Source organism: Equus caballus, chromosome X, assembly GCF_041296265.1.
Source record: "Equus caballus isolate H_3958 breed thoroughbred chromosome X, TB-T2T, whole genome shotgun sequence".
Classification (NCBI taxonomy): domain Eukaryota; kingdom Metazoa; phylum Chordata; class Mammalia; order Perissodactyla; family Equidae; genus Equus; species Equus caballus.
Genome location: NC_091715.1, coordinates 40,839,348 through 40,857,558, shown reverse-complemented (window position 1 = coordinate 40,857,558; position 18,211 = coordinate 40,839,348). Strand labels below are relative to the sequence as shown.

The window sequence follows — 18,211 nt, the reverse complement described above, 5'->3', positions numbered from 1 at the left end:
AAATTCTCATTTTATAAACGTACTCCAGATAATAAAAAACCTAATTATAAAAAGGGGCAAAGATTTGAAAAGACACTTCATCAAAGAGGATACAAGGTTGGCAAATAAGCATGTCAAGTGATGTTCAACATAAGCCATTAGGGAAATTAAATTAAAACCACGATGAGATAATACTACATACCCGTTAGAATGGCTCAACTAAAAATTACCGAAAATCCCAAGAGCTGTTGAGGATGCGGAACAAGCGGAGCTATCATACATAGCTAGTTCAGATGCAAACCGTACAGCCATTCCAGAAAATGGTCCTGCGTTTCCTATAAAGTTCAACATACATTTACCACATGACCCAGCGATCCCATTCCAGCCTATACTACTCAGCAAGAAAAAAGAATGAACAACTTGGATGAATCTGCAAAGCATTGAGCTGAGTGAGTGAAGGCAGTCTCAAATGGTGACATACTATGTGACTCCATGTATATAACATTCTCGAAAAGGAAAAACTGTAGGGACAGAGAAAAATAGATCAGTGGTTACCAGGAGTTGGGAGTGAGGGAGATCTAACTGCAAAGGGATAGCAAAAGAGAATTCTTTGGAGTGTTGAACTGTCTGTATCCTGTCAGTGGTGGGGAGTACCAGAAGCTGTACATGCATGTGCAAGAATCACAGGCATGTGTTAAAACTCAAAGGACTGTGCACCAGAAAATAAGTGAATTTTACTGTATGTACATTAAAAATAATTTTTAAAAACATAAATTGTCATCGGCAGTAACGATACCTTCTATTTCTCCATCTAAGGGAGGAACGTCATCTCTCATGGAGAAATCCATAGCTGTCCCGGGTATGTCCATCAAGTCTTCATCACTGGAGCTGCTCCGGAAGCTATTGAAACTCCCCTGCTGGAAGCCTCTGTTATCCATGGCTCCTGTGCAAAAAAGAAAAGAACACAGAACAAAACAGGAGGCTTATTACAATGACCTCCAAGCCCCTTACCACTTATTCTTTTTTTCTTGTGGTAAATACACATAACATAAAATTTACCACTTGAGCCATTTTAAACTAGACAATTCAGTAGCATTAAGTACATTTACGATATTGTACAATCATCATCACTACCCTTTTCCAGGAATTTTTCATCATCCCAAACAGAAACTCTGTACCCAGTAAACATAATTCCCCACCCCCTTCCCCCAACCCCTTATAACCTCTATTCTCTTTCTGTCTCTAGGATTTGCCAATTTTGGATATTTCATACAAATGTAATCATACAATATGTGGCCTTTTGTGTCCAGCTTCTTTTACTTCCCATAAGGTTTTCAAGGCTCATCCACGTATAGCACATATCAGCACTCATTCCTCTTTAGGGCTAAATAATACCCATTGTGTGAATATACCACATTTTGTTTATTCATTCATCATCTGATGGACATTTGGGTAGTTTTCACCTTTTGGATTAGCACTTATTCTTACGTCTTCATTCATGCTCTTACTTTGACAACACAGACATGCAAACTACTTAGTATATTCAGTTACCCTCCAGATGTAATGTACCTCTACCTTTACCATGTAGTTGATAGCAGTTGTTTGAGAACCATGCAAATGAGCAAACCAAATGAGGACATGTATACAAAACTCATATGAGTTCACAAGTAATCAATTGATACAAAAACTAGACATCAGTATTGAGAAATGTGTTAGCCATTTGAGAGTGGAGAAACATTATCTTACGGCCCTGACTCTCCCAGAGCTCCTAACACAATGCAGATGCACAGAAATACCGGGAAAAAGAGGCACACTGCGCTGCGCCATTCCATGTTGTTCTCTACTCAAGAATTGAATATTAAAGATGAAACATTTTCTACATCCCAAGTATGAATTTTCAGATTATAAATTATACTCAAAAGATCTTAGTATTTGATTAAAAAAAAACAGTATAGCCAACTTTGTCTTATCTAGCCCTGCTCCTCCAATTTGTTTTATGAAATCTTGATTGAGAATCATAGTTGGCAAAGTTCTATTGGATTAGGCAAATAATATTCCTTTTGAAGTATTCCAAATCTTTTAAGAAGCTTCTTACTCTAGGTTATCAGAATTATGTGTGATGAATGTGGTAAAAACCAAATTGGAAATTAAGCAATAGGTCTGAAAAATTTGAATCATAGCAGATAAATTAAATATTTCAAACATTGAGCATAAATGAGAAAGAACCAACATTTACCAGGTACTTAGCAATTTTCAGGGGCGGGGCTGTGTGCTTAAAATGAACTCTTTGACTTAATTTTTACAATGTTCCCATGCTGTGGCTTTATCATTCCTGGTGCAGATGGGGAAACTGAAGCTCAGAGAGGCTAAGTAACTTGCCAAGTCAGTTGTTAAAAAATGTTAAGCTCCAAATCATGTGTTCAGTTTCACAACACTTCACTTGTAATAAAGAGAACAGCCTGACAGAAGTGTAAGGGAGATTTATGAACCACCTACTATATACAAATGACTGTGGGACAGAGAGACAGATACAAAAATGATGCTGAGTAGGCCAGATGAGATGAAGATTGAGAGGCAAAGATTTGGGAGTTATCAACATCAAGGTGATGGTTGAAACCAAGAGAACAGATATTCCAAGGGATACCTAAAGTTCACTTATGGATAAAGATGAATATAAATAAAAGAAATGCATTCTCAATATCCCTCTTTAGTATGCACAAATAGCTTACACTCTGCACAGAGGTGAACTTAAACAAAAGATTCCCCTGGAACATGACCGTGCTTACACAGTGACATGCGGTCAAGCAAGGAAGGCAGGGTCATCTACTCAGTACTAATATGTACAAAACTATTGATCATAAAACCACTTCCTAACCAACAAAAACTCTAAGCTTGCTATGTGGATCAAATGGGCCGCTCGCTTGCCAATCCTGCATCCCCCCCAGACTTTTCCCCCTGCTCTCTCCTGCTTCCTTCACTCCCCTTCTCCCAGCACTCCCACAACAGTGCACTTACACGGAATTCCCTGTCTCAGTTGCTGCCTGTAGGGAACCTCACCTACCAGGAGATCCTTAGCAGTTTTTTCCTATTTCTAACAACACATAGGAAATGCTGAATCTCTCCGTCTTCCCTCCTGTCACCCAGGAAGAAGCGTCTTTACTCTTTAAGAAAAAAATAGCCTCTCTACTTTGTTCTGGATCTGACTGAGATAATACATCCTTCCCTGTCTTACTCTGATTTACTTTATTTTAATCTTTAAGGAGACCTACTATCTCCAGCTCTTATCTCTACCTCAAGCTCCAGCCCTGAAGCCCCAAGAACTCCACTGGACACTTGTTACTACTTCAAACTCAACTGGATGAAAATGAAAAAACAGTGGAAATAACATTAACCTAGACACAAATAATAAAATCCAAACAAGGCATATTCCCTGCCCCCACCCTCCACATCAACTTTCTTTTTCAATGCAGGCAGCTTCAGAGTCAATACTGCAGTTAATGTTTGTCTAACTCTGGGATTGACTACCTTCAACCAACCTGCCAAAAAGCACTCACTCTCAAGAGTAGGTATTCCAGGTTTCTAGAAATCTTAGCTGAAAACAAGCACCATTTTAGCTGACAAGAACAACCAAAGCTAATAGAGTAGCACAATTCAAGGGGTTTTCTTTCCATTTAAATTTATTAAATGCCCATGAATTCCATACAGTGACCAGCACTGAAAGAAAGCAAGAAAATTGCAAAATGATGCAGAATCCTTTCCCTCTCTCTCCACTGGTTCTATGTTTCATTCAGGAAATGATTTAAAATACGCAGTTCCAGTAACTCTACATTAGCCACACAAATTATAGGAAGAAAAAGTATGGGGAGTCCAAAAATAATTCATATTTGGCTTTGGAATATGTCCTGTAGTCATATTTTCAGATGGGTGTACCTATTGTTCTGGGAATTCATTAAAACAAAATAATGACACTACAAGCTGAAGACTCAACAAAGGAGAAGCTGGAAAACTTTTCAGTTTCCCCATTAGGACTTTATGAACTCCTTCCTGTAATCCACTGACACAGAGCAATCCATCTAAATTGACCTGTCTCATTCCAAACATTTCCTGAAGCAGCTATCTGGTTCACTGTTTGGGTTTGAAAGTGCTTCCTTGATAAGTACATAGAAACAAAGGGTCAACTAAAGAAAATTAGAAGCAGCAAGTAAATCAAGGAAAACAGATGCTATAAATAGGAGTTCAGTAAAGGAAATAAATACAATCAGTAAAACTCAAAGTGATATTTGCCCATGGACAATCCACTCTGCTACAGTCTTTGGTTTTATTTTGCAGATATAAAAGAGTTCAAGAGAAAAGGTTAAAGCAGCAGAATAATGAGGAAATAACTTAAAGTTCCTTAAAGTTGAGATTTGAACCCACATCTAGTTGAACTCCAAGCCTAGTGCTCTTTCCATAACACTTTGGAACTTCACTATGACACATCAGTCCAGAGATTGGCACATGTAGATAAATCAAATATCTAGATGGCCACCAGCCTGAGGTCAGTTAGAATTTAGGGTAGGCTAGGAACAAAGTAAGGGGATTTGATTTATTTTCCCAACTAGTGGATTACATATAGGGAGAACAGAAATCAGGGGAAAATGTTGTTTGGTTGATATTTGTGTTACATAGCTGACACTTCAGTGCCTTTTGTCACTCTCTTGCTTAAAATCATAAGCTGGTTCCTTTCCCCATTGCCTTTAGGGTCAAGTTTAAATTTCTCTGCATGGCATTCAGGACTCTATCAAATTTAGATTTCATCTATCTAGATAGACTTATCTCCTGCCACAAATTCGTTATACTCCACGCAGGCCGTGCACTTTACTTTTTTCTTTTGTTTTTGGTGAGGAAGATTGGCCCTGAGCTAACATCTGTGCCAATCTTCCTCTATTTTTTATATGTGGGACACCACCACAGCATGGCTTGATGAGCACTGTAGGTCTGCACCTGGGATCCGAACTTATAAACCCCAAACCACCAAAGCAGAGCACACAAACTTAACCACTACACCATTGGGCTGGCCCCTTGGCCACGTACATTTTTTGAAGACGAAGAAGATTAGCCCTAAGCTAACATCTGTCGCCAATCCTCTTTTTTGCTGAGGAAGATTGGCCCTGAGCTAACATCTGTGCCCATCTTCCTCTACTTTATATGTGGGATGCCTGCCACAGCATGGCTTGATAAGTGGTGCATAGGTCCGTGCCTGGAATCTGAACTGGTGAACCCCAGACTGCCAAAGTGGAGCTGGCGAACTTAACCACTACACCTCTGGCTGCCCCCCCAGGCCATGTACATTTATGCCTCAGTGCCTTTGCTCCGGCCAGATACTCTATCTGGAATCCCATTCAGCCCTCCCATCTTCTTTTCAGCCTGGTTAAATCCCATTCAATCCATCTAGGGCCAGCTCGAACAGGCTTTTCCCTCAACACTCCCTTTGTTCAGACATCTATGTTGATTGCATAATCTCTTCCACTTGAGTCTTGTCACTACACCATGTCCTTTTCATTTCTGTTGTCCCAGCAACTCTAGTGTTGTTCCAGAGTAAATGTTCAATAAATGCACATTGAGGAGGATTCCAGTTGGGGAGGAAGGGTTAACAGCCAATCAACATATTTATGGTTGACACTCAATACATCTATGCCTTGCACTATGAGGGTAGGGAATTGGGGATACAAAAAGTGTTTGTTACCCTGTCACTACTCTCAAGGAATTTATAGTCTAGTTGGGGAGAAAACTTTCACATAATGCAATTACACAACAGCTAAGTGTTAAACTGTTACAATAAAGGTGCAACTGGCATTCAGAAAATGGAGGGGAGTTTGTAAGCTAGAGAAGGCTTCATGGAGGAAAGAGGGTATTCCAGGCCCAGGAAACAAAATGGCAAAGGCTTGAGCTGAGAATAAGGCTGGCATTTGTGCTTGACTAGAGGACAGATTAGGTGAGCAAATGAATGGAGATAGACCATAAAGGATCTGGGAAGCCAATGGAGTCACTGTGGTTTTTGAGGAACAATATGATAAAAACGCAATTTTAGGAGATGTGGCAGCATTGGGCTGGAAGAGAGAGGAGGAAAGGACTAGGAAGGCAGTTTACTACTTTCAGTTTCAATGTAGGTGATTTGGGATAGAGGAGGAAGGGGGGAAAGGGGAGGATGAGTGCATATTCCCAAAAGTTGTACTGAAAGAGCCAGGTGGGGTGGGCGGGACAGTGCTTGCTTGTGGTATGGCACACTGGCATCTTGTTTTACTAGTGACAGTGACACATGTTGGGTAAAATAAATTAATACATCCATCTCAACTAGCCCAACTGGCAAAAAAAAAATGTACAAACCAATAGGTGGGCCGACATACACGACCCTTCAAATGAAAATAGAACATATACCACATAGTCCAATGCTAACAAGCACAAAGAAGCAATAAACTTTTCTATTTCTTATTTTTGCTCCTCAAAAATAACTGTTGACCTGCACATGGCATTCTGCATAACATATGCCAGATACTGCAAATGTGGAAAAGGGAGACTGCAAGAGGAAGAAAGGGTTAAGAGAGGCATTATACAATTTACCAAGATACAAGTATTGTCATATCATTAAAAATAAAACATTAACACAATCCTAAGTGTAACACTGAAGGTGATAAAAACTGGCATATACATAAAATCACCTTTTGTCTACACACTATACTTTGGGCTACTTGAAGACAAAGAGACTTAAATCTGTGTACCCAAGTGCCGAACACAAAGAGAGATCTCAGTAAATAATCTAGCTCACACTCCAATTCCAGTTTTAGTTACATTATTTTGAGAAGCAGAAATGAAATGTGAATATTGGAGAGTAATCTCTGAGATGCCATAGAAAGTGCTTATTTCAAAGGTTTGGGCCAATCCTTAGTCCAAGGTACCTTCTCTACCAGTCGGAGTTGCAGGTAAAAAGTCCCAGGAGGAAACAATAGTGCTTCTTCTCCCAGTGTGGTCTTTATCTGGGAGGCATTCTACAGCTGAGGAGGAGTTATGAGAGAAGACAGGACTCAGAGAAGGCAGTATCAGCGCAGCCGCTCAAACTTTTTGGTCTCAAGTTCCCTTTGGTCTTCAAAATTATTGAGGAACCTAAAGAGTTTTTCTTTATATGGGTTCTCTCTACAGATATTTACTGAATTATAAATTAAGACCCCAAAATGCTTAAAATACATATTTATTAATGCATTTAAATATTTATTAATTTATTTAAATATTAATACAATTCCGACTGGTAGAGAAGGTGCTTTGGGTTAAGGATTGGCCCAAATCTTTGAAATAAGCACTTCCTATGGCATCTCAGAGATTACTCTCCAATATTCACATTTCATTTCTGCTTCTCAAAATAATGTAACTAAAACTGGAATTGGAGTATAAACTAGATTATTATTCAACCCACTGTATGGTAACATTAACATTTTTTGAAAAAATCTATAGTTTCTAAAACTAAAAAAATTAGTGAGAGGCATTTTGCAAATCTTTTTAATGTCTGCCTTAATAGAGGACAGCTGGATTCTGCTTCACATATTCCATTAGCCATCAGAGCAATGACATCATCATCTGTCTATTCATGAGAAAAGGAGAGTGAAAAAGGTAAATAATGTCTTAACATTAATATGAAAATGGTTTTGACCTCATAGACCCCCCCCCCCCCCAAAGGGTCTCAGGAACTCCCAGACTGCTCTTTGAGAATTGTTGAAGCAGAGAAAGAACACAGAATGGAGAAACTGTACTTGGACCACACTCATGATTGGTGAGAAGGTGAAAGAGGACAAACCAGTCAGAAGAGACTGTGTTGACGGCTATGAAAATGAACCACATGACAAACTAATATTTCCTATAAATTTTTTTTCCAAAGGAATAATAGATATATAGAGATTGTTCAAATCATTAAAACTGAATCCCAACAGATGAACAGGCAAAAGATATTAGTAGATAATTCATTAAAGAAAAGGAAAAAAAGGGCTTTAAAATTTCAGAAAAATTAAAATTAAAAAATAATATACTTTTTTAAAAAACTAACTATTGGTAGTGAGCATGATGCAGTCTATACAGAAACTGATATATAATGATGTACATCTGAAATTACACAATGTTATAAACCAATATGACCTCAATAAAATAAAAATAATAATAATATGCTATTTTCCCTTAGCAGATCAGCTTTTCTTTGATTTTATCTTAGAGATTTTGCAAATATAATAACACCCTGTTATAAAGGCTTTGAAGAAGTGATAAATAAAATGGCTATGGAAGTGCCCTGAGGTTCAAGGACAAGGGCCTGCCTGGCCTGACAAAGACAACACATGAAATTTATACATCACTTTCACTTTGGAATATACAAGTAAAACTCTTAAATAAACTTGAACAAACTGAATATAGGATCACATTGAAAGATTTGCCTATTATAAACAGGAGGGTTTATTCCAAGAATGCAAGACTGGTATCACAAGGGAAACTATCAACATAATTTACCAGATTAAGAGAGAAAATTTTGAAGTGATAATTATCTCAACACATGTCAAGAATGGATTTTTTTAATTTACATTTATTCTGGATTAAAATTTTTTCAATATTCCAGGTGTAGGATTTCTTTCCTGACACGGTATAGAATATTTAAATTCTAGTAGCAAAATATCATTCCCCTTACTACAGGAAGGCAACAATGCCTTCCGTTGCCAATTATATTTAACATGGTACAAGAAAAATTCTAAGAGAAAAAAACGAAGGATGCATATAGGAAAGGAAGAAATACGATATTCTGATATTTGGATTGAATATTTGAATATGTGGTATGAATGCATATCTATATAATCCTAAGAATATTAACTAAGAATTGGGTAATAAATGAATTCAGAAATTAGAAAATATACAGAAAGCAACTGCATTCCTATGTACTACCACAGAACTAGAAAATATAATAATTTATTTATGACAGAGACATAAACTCAAAATGCAACATTACTTTAAAAATTTATAAAAGCCAAATAGGAGGAAAACAAGGAAGACATAAGTCAACAAAGATGCTCTTGGATGTATCATGACCTTGGAAAGTCTAAATATAGCAAGAACGAAACATCCTAATTTGAACTATATTATATTTATATATTAATCTAAAGTCCCTATGGAACCCCTTATGTAACTTAAAAGACTGATAGTGAAGTTCATCTAGAAGAGTAAGTAGACAAGGATACTAGTGTATATATTTCCTTAAATGTAAATATGGCACACTTATCCTGTCAGATTTTAATCTTCTAAAAAGAAACTATCATCAAAACCTTATGGTATTGGATTAAGAATAGAGATTCTAGCAACGGATACAAACTATTATAAGAACTTAAAAGTTGATAAACGAGAAGTGACACAAATATAAGGAAAGAGTCACTTTTTAGTAAATAGTTGAAGGACTGCTAGATATAAAAATGGAAAACAATATAGAATTACAGCATATACTATACTGCAACAAATTCCAGATGGGGTTTTTAAAAGTTGATTTTTTAAAGAACACAGAATAGTATATTTATCCCAGATGTGGAGAATAGACAAAATTACTTCTGACTATGAAAAGAGATAAAATGGATTAATTCATATGTACTAAATTAAATAACTTTTTGCATCAGGGAATGTAAGCAATAAAATGAAGTAAAAGGAACAGAAAAGGAACACATCCATGTCATCACAGATAAAGGTAATAGAAAAGATGAAAGCAAATATCCAAGTAAAAATCAAAGGACTTCTGGTTTCTGGTCGAGCATGTAAGGTCCTTGGAAGTCATCACTCTCATCCTCACAATGAGAAAAAAGCTGAACAAACCAAAAATCAACAAGTCTTCTTAGATCCACCAGAGAACTGAGGTCACAGGGCAAACTGTTGCCCCCAGAATTGGAGAGAAAGACAGGCAGATACAGAAAATCACAGCCTACACGAGCAGAAACCTCTGGGGGAACCAGTACCAGGGTAGGAGAACCTAAATTGTAATTGAAGAATCGCTGGTGGCTCAGTGTAGACAAGTTTGAGAGTTAAAAACTCAGGGCACCCAGTCTTAGAGGGACCCCACACTTCCATAAGTTTTGCCAGAAGCCCTACTAAGGTTCTCACAGTGAAAACCAGAGAAAAACCCCCTTGTGCTTCCAGCCAGGGGAGGGGAAATGCAGCCATTTTGCAATACAACAGAGCATTCTGTTCTTCTCAACAAGGCCTACCCTCAAGAGAAACTATTTTACCAGAGCCTAACCAACTTAAGGGAAAGGAAAACTCAACTCTAGCTCCCTCTAGCCTCCTGTCTCACAAAACGGGCAGAACCCCAAAACAAAACTGAGAAACACTTGTGAAGTTCACAACTGAGGGGTACAGGCACACTAAAAGACTGAAACCCAATCACAGGACTATAGAATACTTCCTCTTCCCACACACCTTACTACCACATCAGTAGGGCTCCTGAATGACAACAGGGGAATACAATTGAAAGAACTCATGTCTTAAACCTTATTTAAGAAGCCATCTCTAGGAAAACCCAAATACACAAGACAGACAAAAACAAAGACACTAGAGGAAATTTTAGCCTCTGACACATACAACTACAGCATACAGTAAAAACAGCCTAACCTCTACCCAAATAAACATGAAACCTCACACTAAAGGCATATTTACCTCAGTTACTTTTACCAGTATATCATATCCAGTTTTTAACAAAAAATTACAACGAATACTAAACGACAAAAGAACACAGCATGCAGAGACAGAGCAAGTATCAGAACGAGAGTCAGATATGGAATGCATGTTAGAATTATCAGAACAGCAGTTTAAACTAACTATGATTAATATGCTAAGGGCCCTAAAGGAAAAGGTGGACAACATGCAAAAAAGATGGGTAATGTAAGAAGAGAGATGAAAACTCTCAGAAAAAATCAAAAGGAAATGCTAGAGATGAAAAACACTGTGACAGATATGAAGAATGCCTTTGCTGAGCTCATCAACAGACTGGACACAGCAGAGGAAAAGAATCAGCAAGCTTCAAGAAATGTCAAAAGAAACTTCCAAAACTGAAACGCAAAGAGAAAAAAAAGAATGAAAAAAATGAACAGAATATCAAAAACTATGGGAAAATTACAGAAGGTGTAACATATGCATAAAGGGAATACCAGAAGGAGAAGAAAGAAAGGAACAGAAGAAATATCTGAAGTAATAACGACTGAGAATTTCCTAAAATTAATGATAATCACCAAACCACAGGTCCAGGAAGGTCAGAAAATACTAAGGAGGACAAATACAAAAAAAATCCACATTTAGGCATATCATATCCAAACTGCAGAAAATCAAAGACAAAGAAAAAATCTTGAAAGCAGTCAGAGGAAAAAACACCTTACCTATAGAGGAGCAAGGATCACAATTATATCAGACTTCTCTTCAGAAACTATGCAAGCAAAAAGATAGAATAGTGAAATATATGAAAGGCTGAAAAGAACCACCAATCCAGAATTCTGAATCCAGAGAAACTACCCTTCAAAACTGAAATTTTTCTCAGAGAAATTGTTCAAGTAGACTTGCCTTGCAAGAAATGTTAAAAGAAATTCTACAGAAAGAAGAAAATAATATAGGTCAGAAACTCAGATCTACATAAAGAAAGGAAGAATGCTAGAGAAGGAATAAATTAAAGTAAAATATTTTGTTTTATTCTTAATTGATCTAACCAAAAATAGTTTGTTCAAAATAATAATGTCATTAAAGTTTTCAGTGATGATCACTTATGAACAAGTGAAACGAAAGACAGCAATGTTACAAGAGACAGGAGAGAGGAAGTGGGAATACTCTGTTACAGGGTACTTGTATTACCCATGAAGTAGTATTAGATTATTTGAAAGACTTGAATTAGTTATAAATGCATATTGTAGACATAGGGCAACCACTAAAAAGAAAAACTTTTAAAAAAGAAGTATAATTGATAGGACAAGAAAGGAGGAAAAATAGAAACTATTCATACAAAATCATATAAAATGTTCCGTTAAAACCAGAGAAGGCAGAAAAAGAATGGAAGACAAAAAAGAACAAGGGCAATGAATAGGAAACAGTAACGAATATGGCTGATATTAATCCAACCATATCAGTAATCTCTTTAAATGTCAATGGTCTAAATAGACCAATTAAAAGACAGAGACTGTCAGAGTAAAAATACAATATCCAACTATGTTGTCTACAAGGAACTTACTTTAAATATAAAGACTCAGATTAAAGGCAAGAAGATGGAGAAAGATATAACACGCTAACACTAATCAAAAGGAAGCTGGAGTAGCTATATTAATTTCAGACAAAGCACACTTCAGAGCAAGGAAAATTATCAGGGATAAAGAACGGCATTACATAATAATAAAGGGGTCAATTCTCAAAGAAGCCATATAATCCTTAATTTATATGTGCCTAACAACACAGTGTAAAAATACACGAGGCAAAACCTGATAGAATGGCAAAGAGAAATGGGTTCATCTTAGAGACTTCAACACCCCTCTACTGGAAATGGACAGATCCAGCAGCAGAAAATCAGTAAAGACATAGTTGAACACAGCATCATCAATCAACTGGATCTAACTGACATCTGTAGTATTCTTCATCTAACAACAGCAGAATACACATTCTTCTCAAGCTCATACAGAATATTCTTTAAGAGAGATGACATTCTGGGCCATGAAATATACTTTAACAAATTTTTAAAAAGGAAATCATACAAAGCCTGCTCTTGGATCACAATGGAATTAAACTAGAAATCAATAACGGAAAGGTAGCTGAAAAAATCCTACATACTTGAAGTTTAAACAACATACTTCTAAATAACACAAGAGTCCAAGAAAAAGTCTCAAGAGAAATTTCACAACATTTTAAACTAAATAAAAATGAAAAAACAACATCACAATTTGTTGGATGCAGCAAAATCAGTACTTAGAAGAAAATTTATAGAATTGAATATATCAGAAAAGAAGCATATATCAGAAAAGAAGATCTAAAATCAACCATCTAAGCTTCCACCTTAGGAAACTAGAAAAAGAAGAGCAAATTAAACCCAAAGTAAGCAGAAGAAAAGAAATAATAAAAATTAGAGCAGAAGTCAACGAAATTGAAGACAGGAAATCAATGGAGAAAATCAACAAAAGCAAAAGTTGGTACTTTGAAAAGATCAATAAAATTAATAAACCTCTAGCTAGGTTAACTAAGAAAAAAAGAGAGAAGATACAAATTACTAATATAAAAAAACGAAATAGGGACCATCACTATTCATCATGTAGACATAAAAAAGATAATAAAGGAATATTATTAACAATTCTCTGTCCACAAGTTTGATAACCTAGATAAAATAGACCAACTCCTTGAAAGACATAATCTACCAAAACTCACACAAAGAAAAATAGATCGTGAGAATATGCCTATATCTATTCAAAAAATTGAATCACTAATCAATAACCTTCCAAAACAGAAAGCACTAGACCCAGATAGGATCACTGGTGAATTCTACCAAACATTTAAAGAAGAAATTATATTAATTCTCTACAACCTCTTTCAAAAAATAGAATCAGAGGGAATACTTCCTAACCCATTCCATAAGGCTAGCATTATTTTAATACCAAAACAAGACAAAGACATTACAGGAAAGGAAAACTACAGACCAACCTCTCTCATGAACATAACTGCAAAAATTCTCAACAAAATACTAGCAGATCAAATCCAACTACGTGTAAAAAGAACTTATATACATTGACCAAGTGTGATTTATTTCAGGCATGCAAAGCAGGTCCAAAATTTAAAAATTAATGTAATGAAAGGCTACAGAAGAAAAATCATATGAACATATCAATCAATACCAAAAAAAAAGGGATTTGATAAAATCCAACATCCATTAATGACAAAAATCTCTCAGCAATTAGGAATGAAGGGGAACCTCCTGGACTTGATAAAGAACATCTACAAAAAACCTAGTTAGTATCATACTTAATGGTGAGAAACTAGATGCTTTCCTGCTAAGATAAGAAACAAGACAAGAATATCTGCACTCAACACTCCTATTCAGCATTGTACTGGAAGTCCCAACTAATGCAATAAAACAAGAAAAGGAAACAAAAGGTATATAGGTTGGGAAGGAAGACATAAAACTGTCTTTGTTCACAATGACATGATTGTCTATGTGGAAAATCCAAAGGAATCAACAAAAAAACTCCCAGAACTAATAAGCAACTATAGCAAGGTTGCAGGATACAAGGTCAACATACAAAAGTCGACTACTTCCTTATGTATCAGCAACGAACAACTGAAATTTGAAACTAAAAACACTATGTCATTTACATTAGCAAGAAAAAATGAGATAATTTGGTATAAATCTAACAAAATATGTATAAGACGTATATGAGGAAAACTATAAAAATCTGATGAAAGACATCAAAGAGGATCTAAATAATTGGAGATACATTCCATGCACGTGGATAGGAAGACTCGATATTATCAACATGTTAGTTCTTCCCAACTTCATCTATAGATTCAAGGCAACCCCAATTACAATCCCAGTAAGTTATTTTGTGGACACTGAGAAACTGATTCTAAAGTTTATATGGAGAGGCAAAAGACACAGAATAGCCAACACAGTACTGAAGGAGAAGAACAAAATCGGAGCACTGACATTACCGGACTTCAAGACTTACAATAAAACTACAGTAATCAAGACAGTACGATACTGGTAAAAGAAGAGACAAAGAGATCAACAGAACAGAATAAAGAACCCAGGAACAGAAACACACAAATATAGTTAACTGATCTTTGGCAAAGGAGCAAAGGCAATTCAGTGGAGAAAGGATAGCCTTTTCAACAAATGGTGCTGGAACAACTGGACATCTTCATGCAAACAAAAAATGAATCTAGACACAGATCTTCAATTTTTACAAGAATTAACTCAAAATGGATCATAGACTTAAATGTAAAATGCAAAACTATAAAACTTCTACAAGATAACATAAAAGAAAATCTGGTGACCTTGAGTTTGGCAATGACTTTTTAGATATAACACTAAAAGTATGATCTATGAAAGAAAAAATTGATAAAAATTGGGCTTTATTAAAATTAAAAACTTCTCTGCAAAATCCACTGTTAATAAAATGAAAAAACAAGTCACATACTGAGAGAAATATTTGCAAAAGCCATATCTGGTAAGTGGCTGATATCCAAAATATACAAAGAAATCTTAAAATTCAACAACAAGAAAATGAACAACCCAATTAAAAAATAGGCAAAAGATTGAAATGTAACCAAAGAAGATATACGGATTGCAAATAAGCATATGAAAAGATGTTCACCATCATGTGTAATTAGAGAATTGCAAATTAAAACGAGATCCCACTACATACCTATCAGAATGGCTAAAATCCAGAACACTGACAACACCAAACACTGGAGAGGATGCGGAGCAACAGGAACTCTCATTCATTGCTGGTGGGAATATGAATGGTACAGCCACTTTGGAAGACAGTTTGGCAATTTCTTAGGAAAAAAACATGCTCTTACTATACAATCCAGCAATCACACTCCTTGGTATTCACCCAATGATCTGAAAATTTATGTCCACATAAAAACCTGCACACAGATGCTTATAGCAGCTTTACTCATAATTGCCAAAAGCTGAAAGAAACCAAGATGTCCTTCAGTAGGTGAATGGACAGACAAACTGTGGTACATCCAGACAGAATATCATCTAGTGATAAAAACAAATGAGCTATCAAGCCACGAAAAGATATGGAGGAGTCTTAAATGAAGTAAAAGAAGCCATTCTGAAAAGTCTACATACTGTATGATTCCAACTATAGGACATTCTGGAAAAGGCAAAACTACAGAGACAGTAAAAGGATCAGTTGTTGCCTGGGGTTGGGAGGAAGGAGGGAGAGGGATGAATAGGCAGAATACAGAGGATTTTTAGGGCAGTGAAACTACTCTGTATGATACTTTAATGGTGGATACATGATGTCATTATACATTTATTCAAACCCACAGAATGCACAGCACAAAGAGGGAACCCTAATGTAAACTATGGACTCTGTTAATAACAATGTATCAATATTGGCCCATCAATTGTAACAAGTGTACTACACTAACTGCAGGATGTCAATAATAACAGAAAGTGGGGTGGGGGAATATATGGCAACTCTCTGTACTTTCTGCTCAATTTTTCTGTAAATCTAAAACTGCTCAAAAAAAATAAATCTATTAAGTTAAAAAACATCAAAGGATGCTAAAAGGGCAGTTTACACATAAGGAAATTTTGACTCTAAAAATCATCCTGTGGAACACAGAAATCTCTATTAAAGTTATTTAAACCAGTGGTTCTCAAAGTTCAGTGGGTATCAAGAGTCCTCTGGAGGGCTGGTTAAAACCAAGATCACTGCCCTTGCCACCCGCTCCCCCCCCCGACTTTCTCATTCCCTAGGTCTGAGGTGGGGTCTGACAATTTGTATTTCTCACAAGGTCCCAGGGAATGCTGATGCTGCTGGCCCTGCACATCAAGAGAGATATAAAGTCTGAGAAAAATAAGAGCAAGGCTGAGTAGTAAGAAAATGGGATTTTAGAGTATCCAGGGGTACGTATTAAACAACCCAAGTCTTTTCTGCAGAGCATATTGGGAGAACGTGGGAGAGAAGGATCAAGTGTCAGAATTTTTAAGTCCCACCTATTTAAGAACTCAAGAAAGAAGACTGAAATATAGTATCTGTCTCTTTCTGCCACTGTCTCTCTCTCTCTCTCTCACCATTTGTGATACTGTATTGCTATGCTGACCTGAAAATCATAAATCTGTAATGGGAAATCAGTAAAGGCACTAAGAAAGGTAGGAATGACTAGATCAGCCTGGCTGATGTGGAGAGTAACTACTGGAGAAGACTGCTAAGGCCACAGTTGGGACAGGCTAAAAATGCTGGACTAAATCTGGATTCTCTAACCCTGCCCCTTTTTTCTTAAAGACTTATCCAAATAGCTTAACTCATTGGATTGCCCCCTCATTTCCAGGAGACAAAACATGCTGCTGATATGCAACTTTGAACTCTGGAACAATACTCTTCTGCCTCTCTTTACACCCGAACGTGAAGTTAAAAAGCAGATGGGGAACACATTCAGAGTTTCCAAGAAACTCCTGTATGTGCCCACAAGGCCAAACCCCCAATGCTGTTTATTGTGGTCACTGCAGTATTTCTAGCAACCAGTGCAGGGGCTGGCACACAGTAAATGCTCCCTAAATAACTGCCGAAAGAATGACCAAGTCTGAGGAAAACAATGTAAAGATGCACAGTCCTCTTCTGTGATCACAATATACACTTTTCTTGGACCCAGGCACACAGCAGGTGGATTCAGAAGGCAGGGCACCTATGTACAACGGACAGGAGAGAGGGAGAAGATAGGAAGGCTCAAGCACTGGAACAGCGTGTGCCTGCACAGGTGCAAGCACCTCTACCTGCCTGCGATGACAAGGCTCGTCCTGACACACTACGTGTGTGCGTAACAGGTAATAAGGAAGCTCGCTCTTCTATATGCTTCCAATAGTCTGCTCAAGAGAACATTCACCTTTCTGTGAGCGGGGAGGAAGAAATGGAAGGTTCATTTCCTCCCACATTGAGCATGTGGACACAATGATAATAAAGACGCTTATTCTCACACAAACCCACGAGATAGTAAGGCCACTGCATCCCCAACACCCAGAAGCTGTTCAATAAATATTTATCAAAGAAATAAATGAACGAATGGGAGAGAAGGGTATCTAAGGGTACTCTGCACTTGTCCATGTCAGACGAGGCTCACCCTCTTCGAGTCCTTGTACTGGAGCCCTGCACCGAGAGAGCACTCAGGCCCAGATACCAAGGACAGGGCAGATGGAGTAAATCTGCATGCCCCAGGTGAGACAGACAGACAGGGACAGATAGACAGAGACAGAGAGAAATGGAAATAGAGAGACAGATGGTATAGTAATATAAAGATACAGGCTGTTCATTTCCATACTGTGTGGTGTGCACACAAGATCAGCAATAAGAGAGCCCTTTGCTCTTCACCTCGTCTCCAATTCAAGAGTCTGTGGTGGCCATCTTAAAGAAGCTCACAGTTCTGCCTGCAAGTCTAGGGAGATAAGGGACAACTTATGAGCTCAAACTCCTACACATCCTGTAGGTGTGAAGCT

The 18,211-nt window shown here is 37.1% G+C and overlaps 1 protein-coding gene across 1 annotated transcript in view; it reads right to left on the bottom strand.

Moving 5' to 3' along the window:
- Positions 1 to 18,211, bottom strand: part of CLCN5 (chloride voltage-gated channel 5) — a 141,114-nt gene that overhangs the window by 41,760 nt on the left and 81,143 nt on the right. Inside the window, exon 3 of the mRNA XM_005614151.4 lies at positions 776 to 922. Within this exon, the coding sequence (XP_005614208.1) occupies positions 776 to 922 (147 nt within the window). The remainder of the gene's footprint in view (positions 1 to 775; positions 923 to 18,211) is intronic.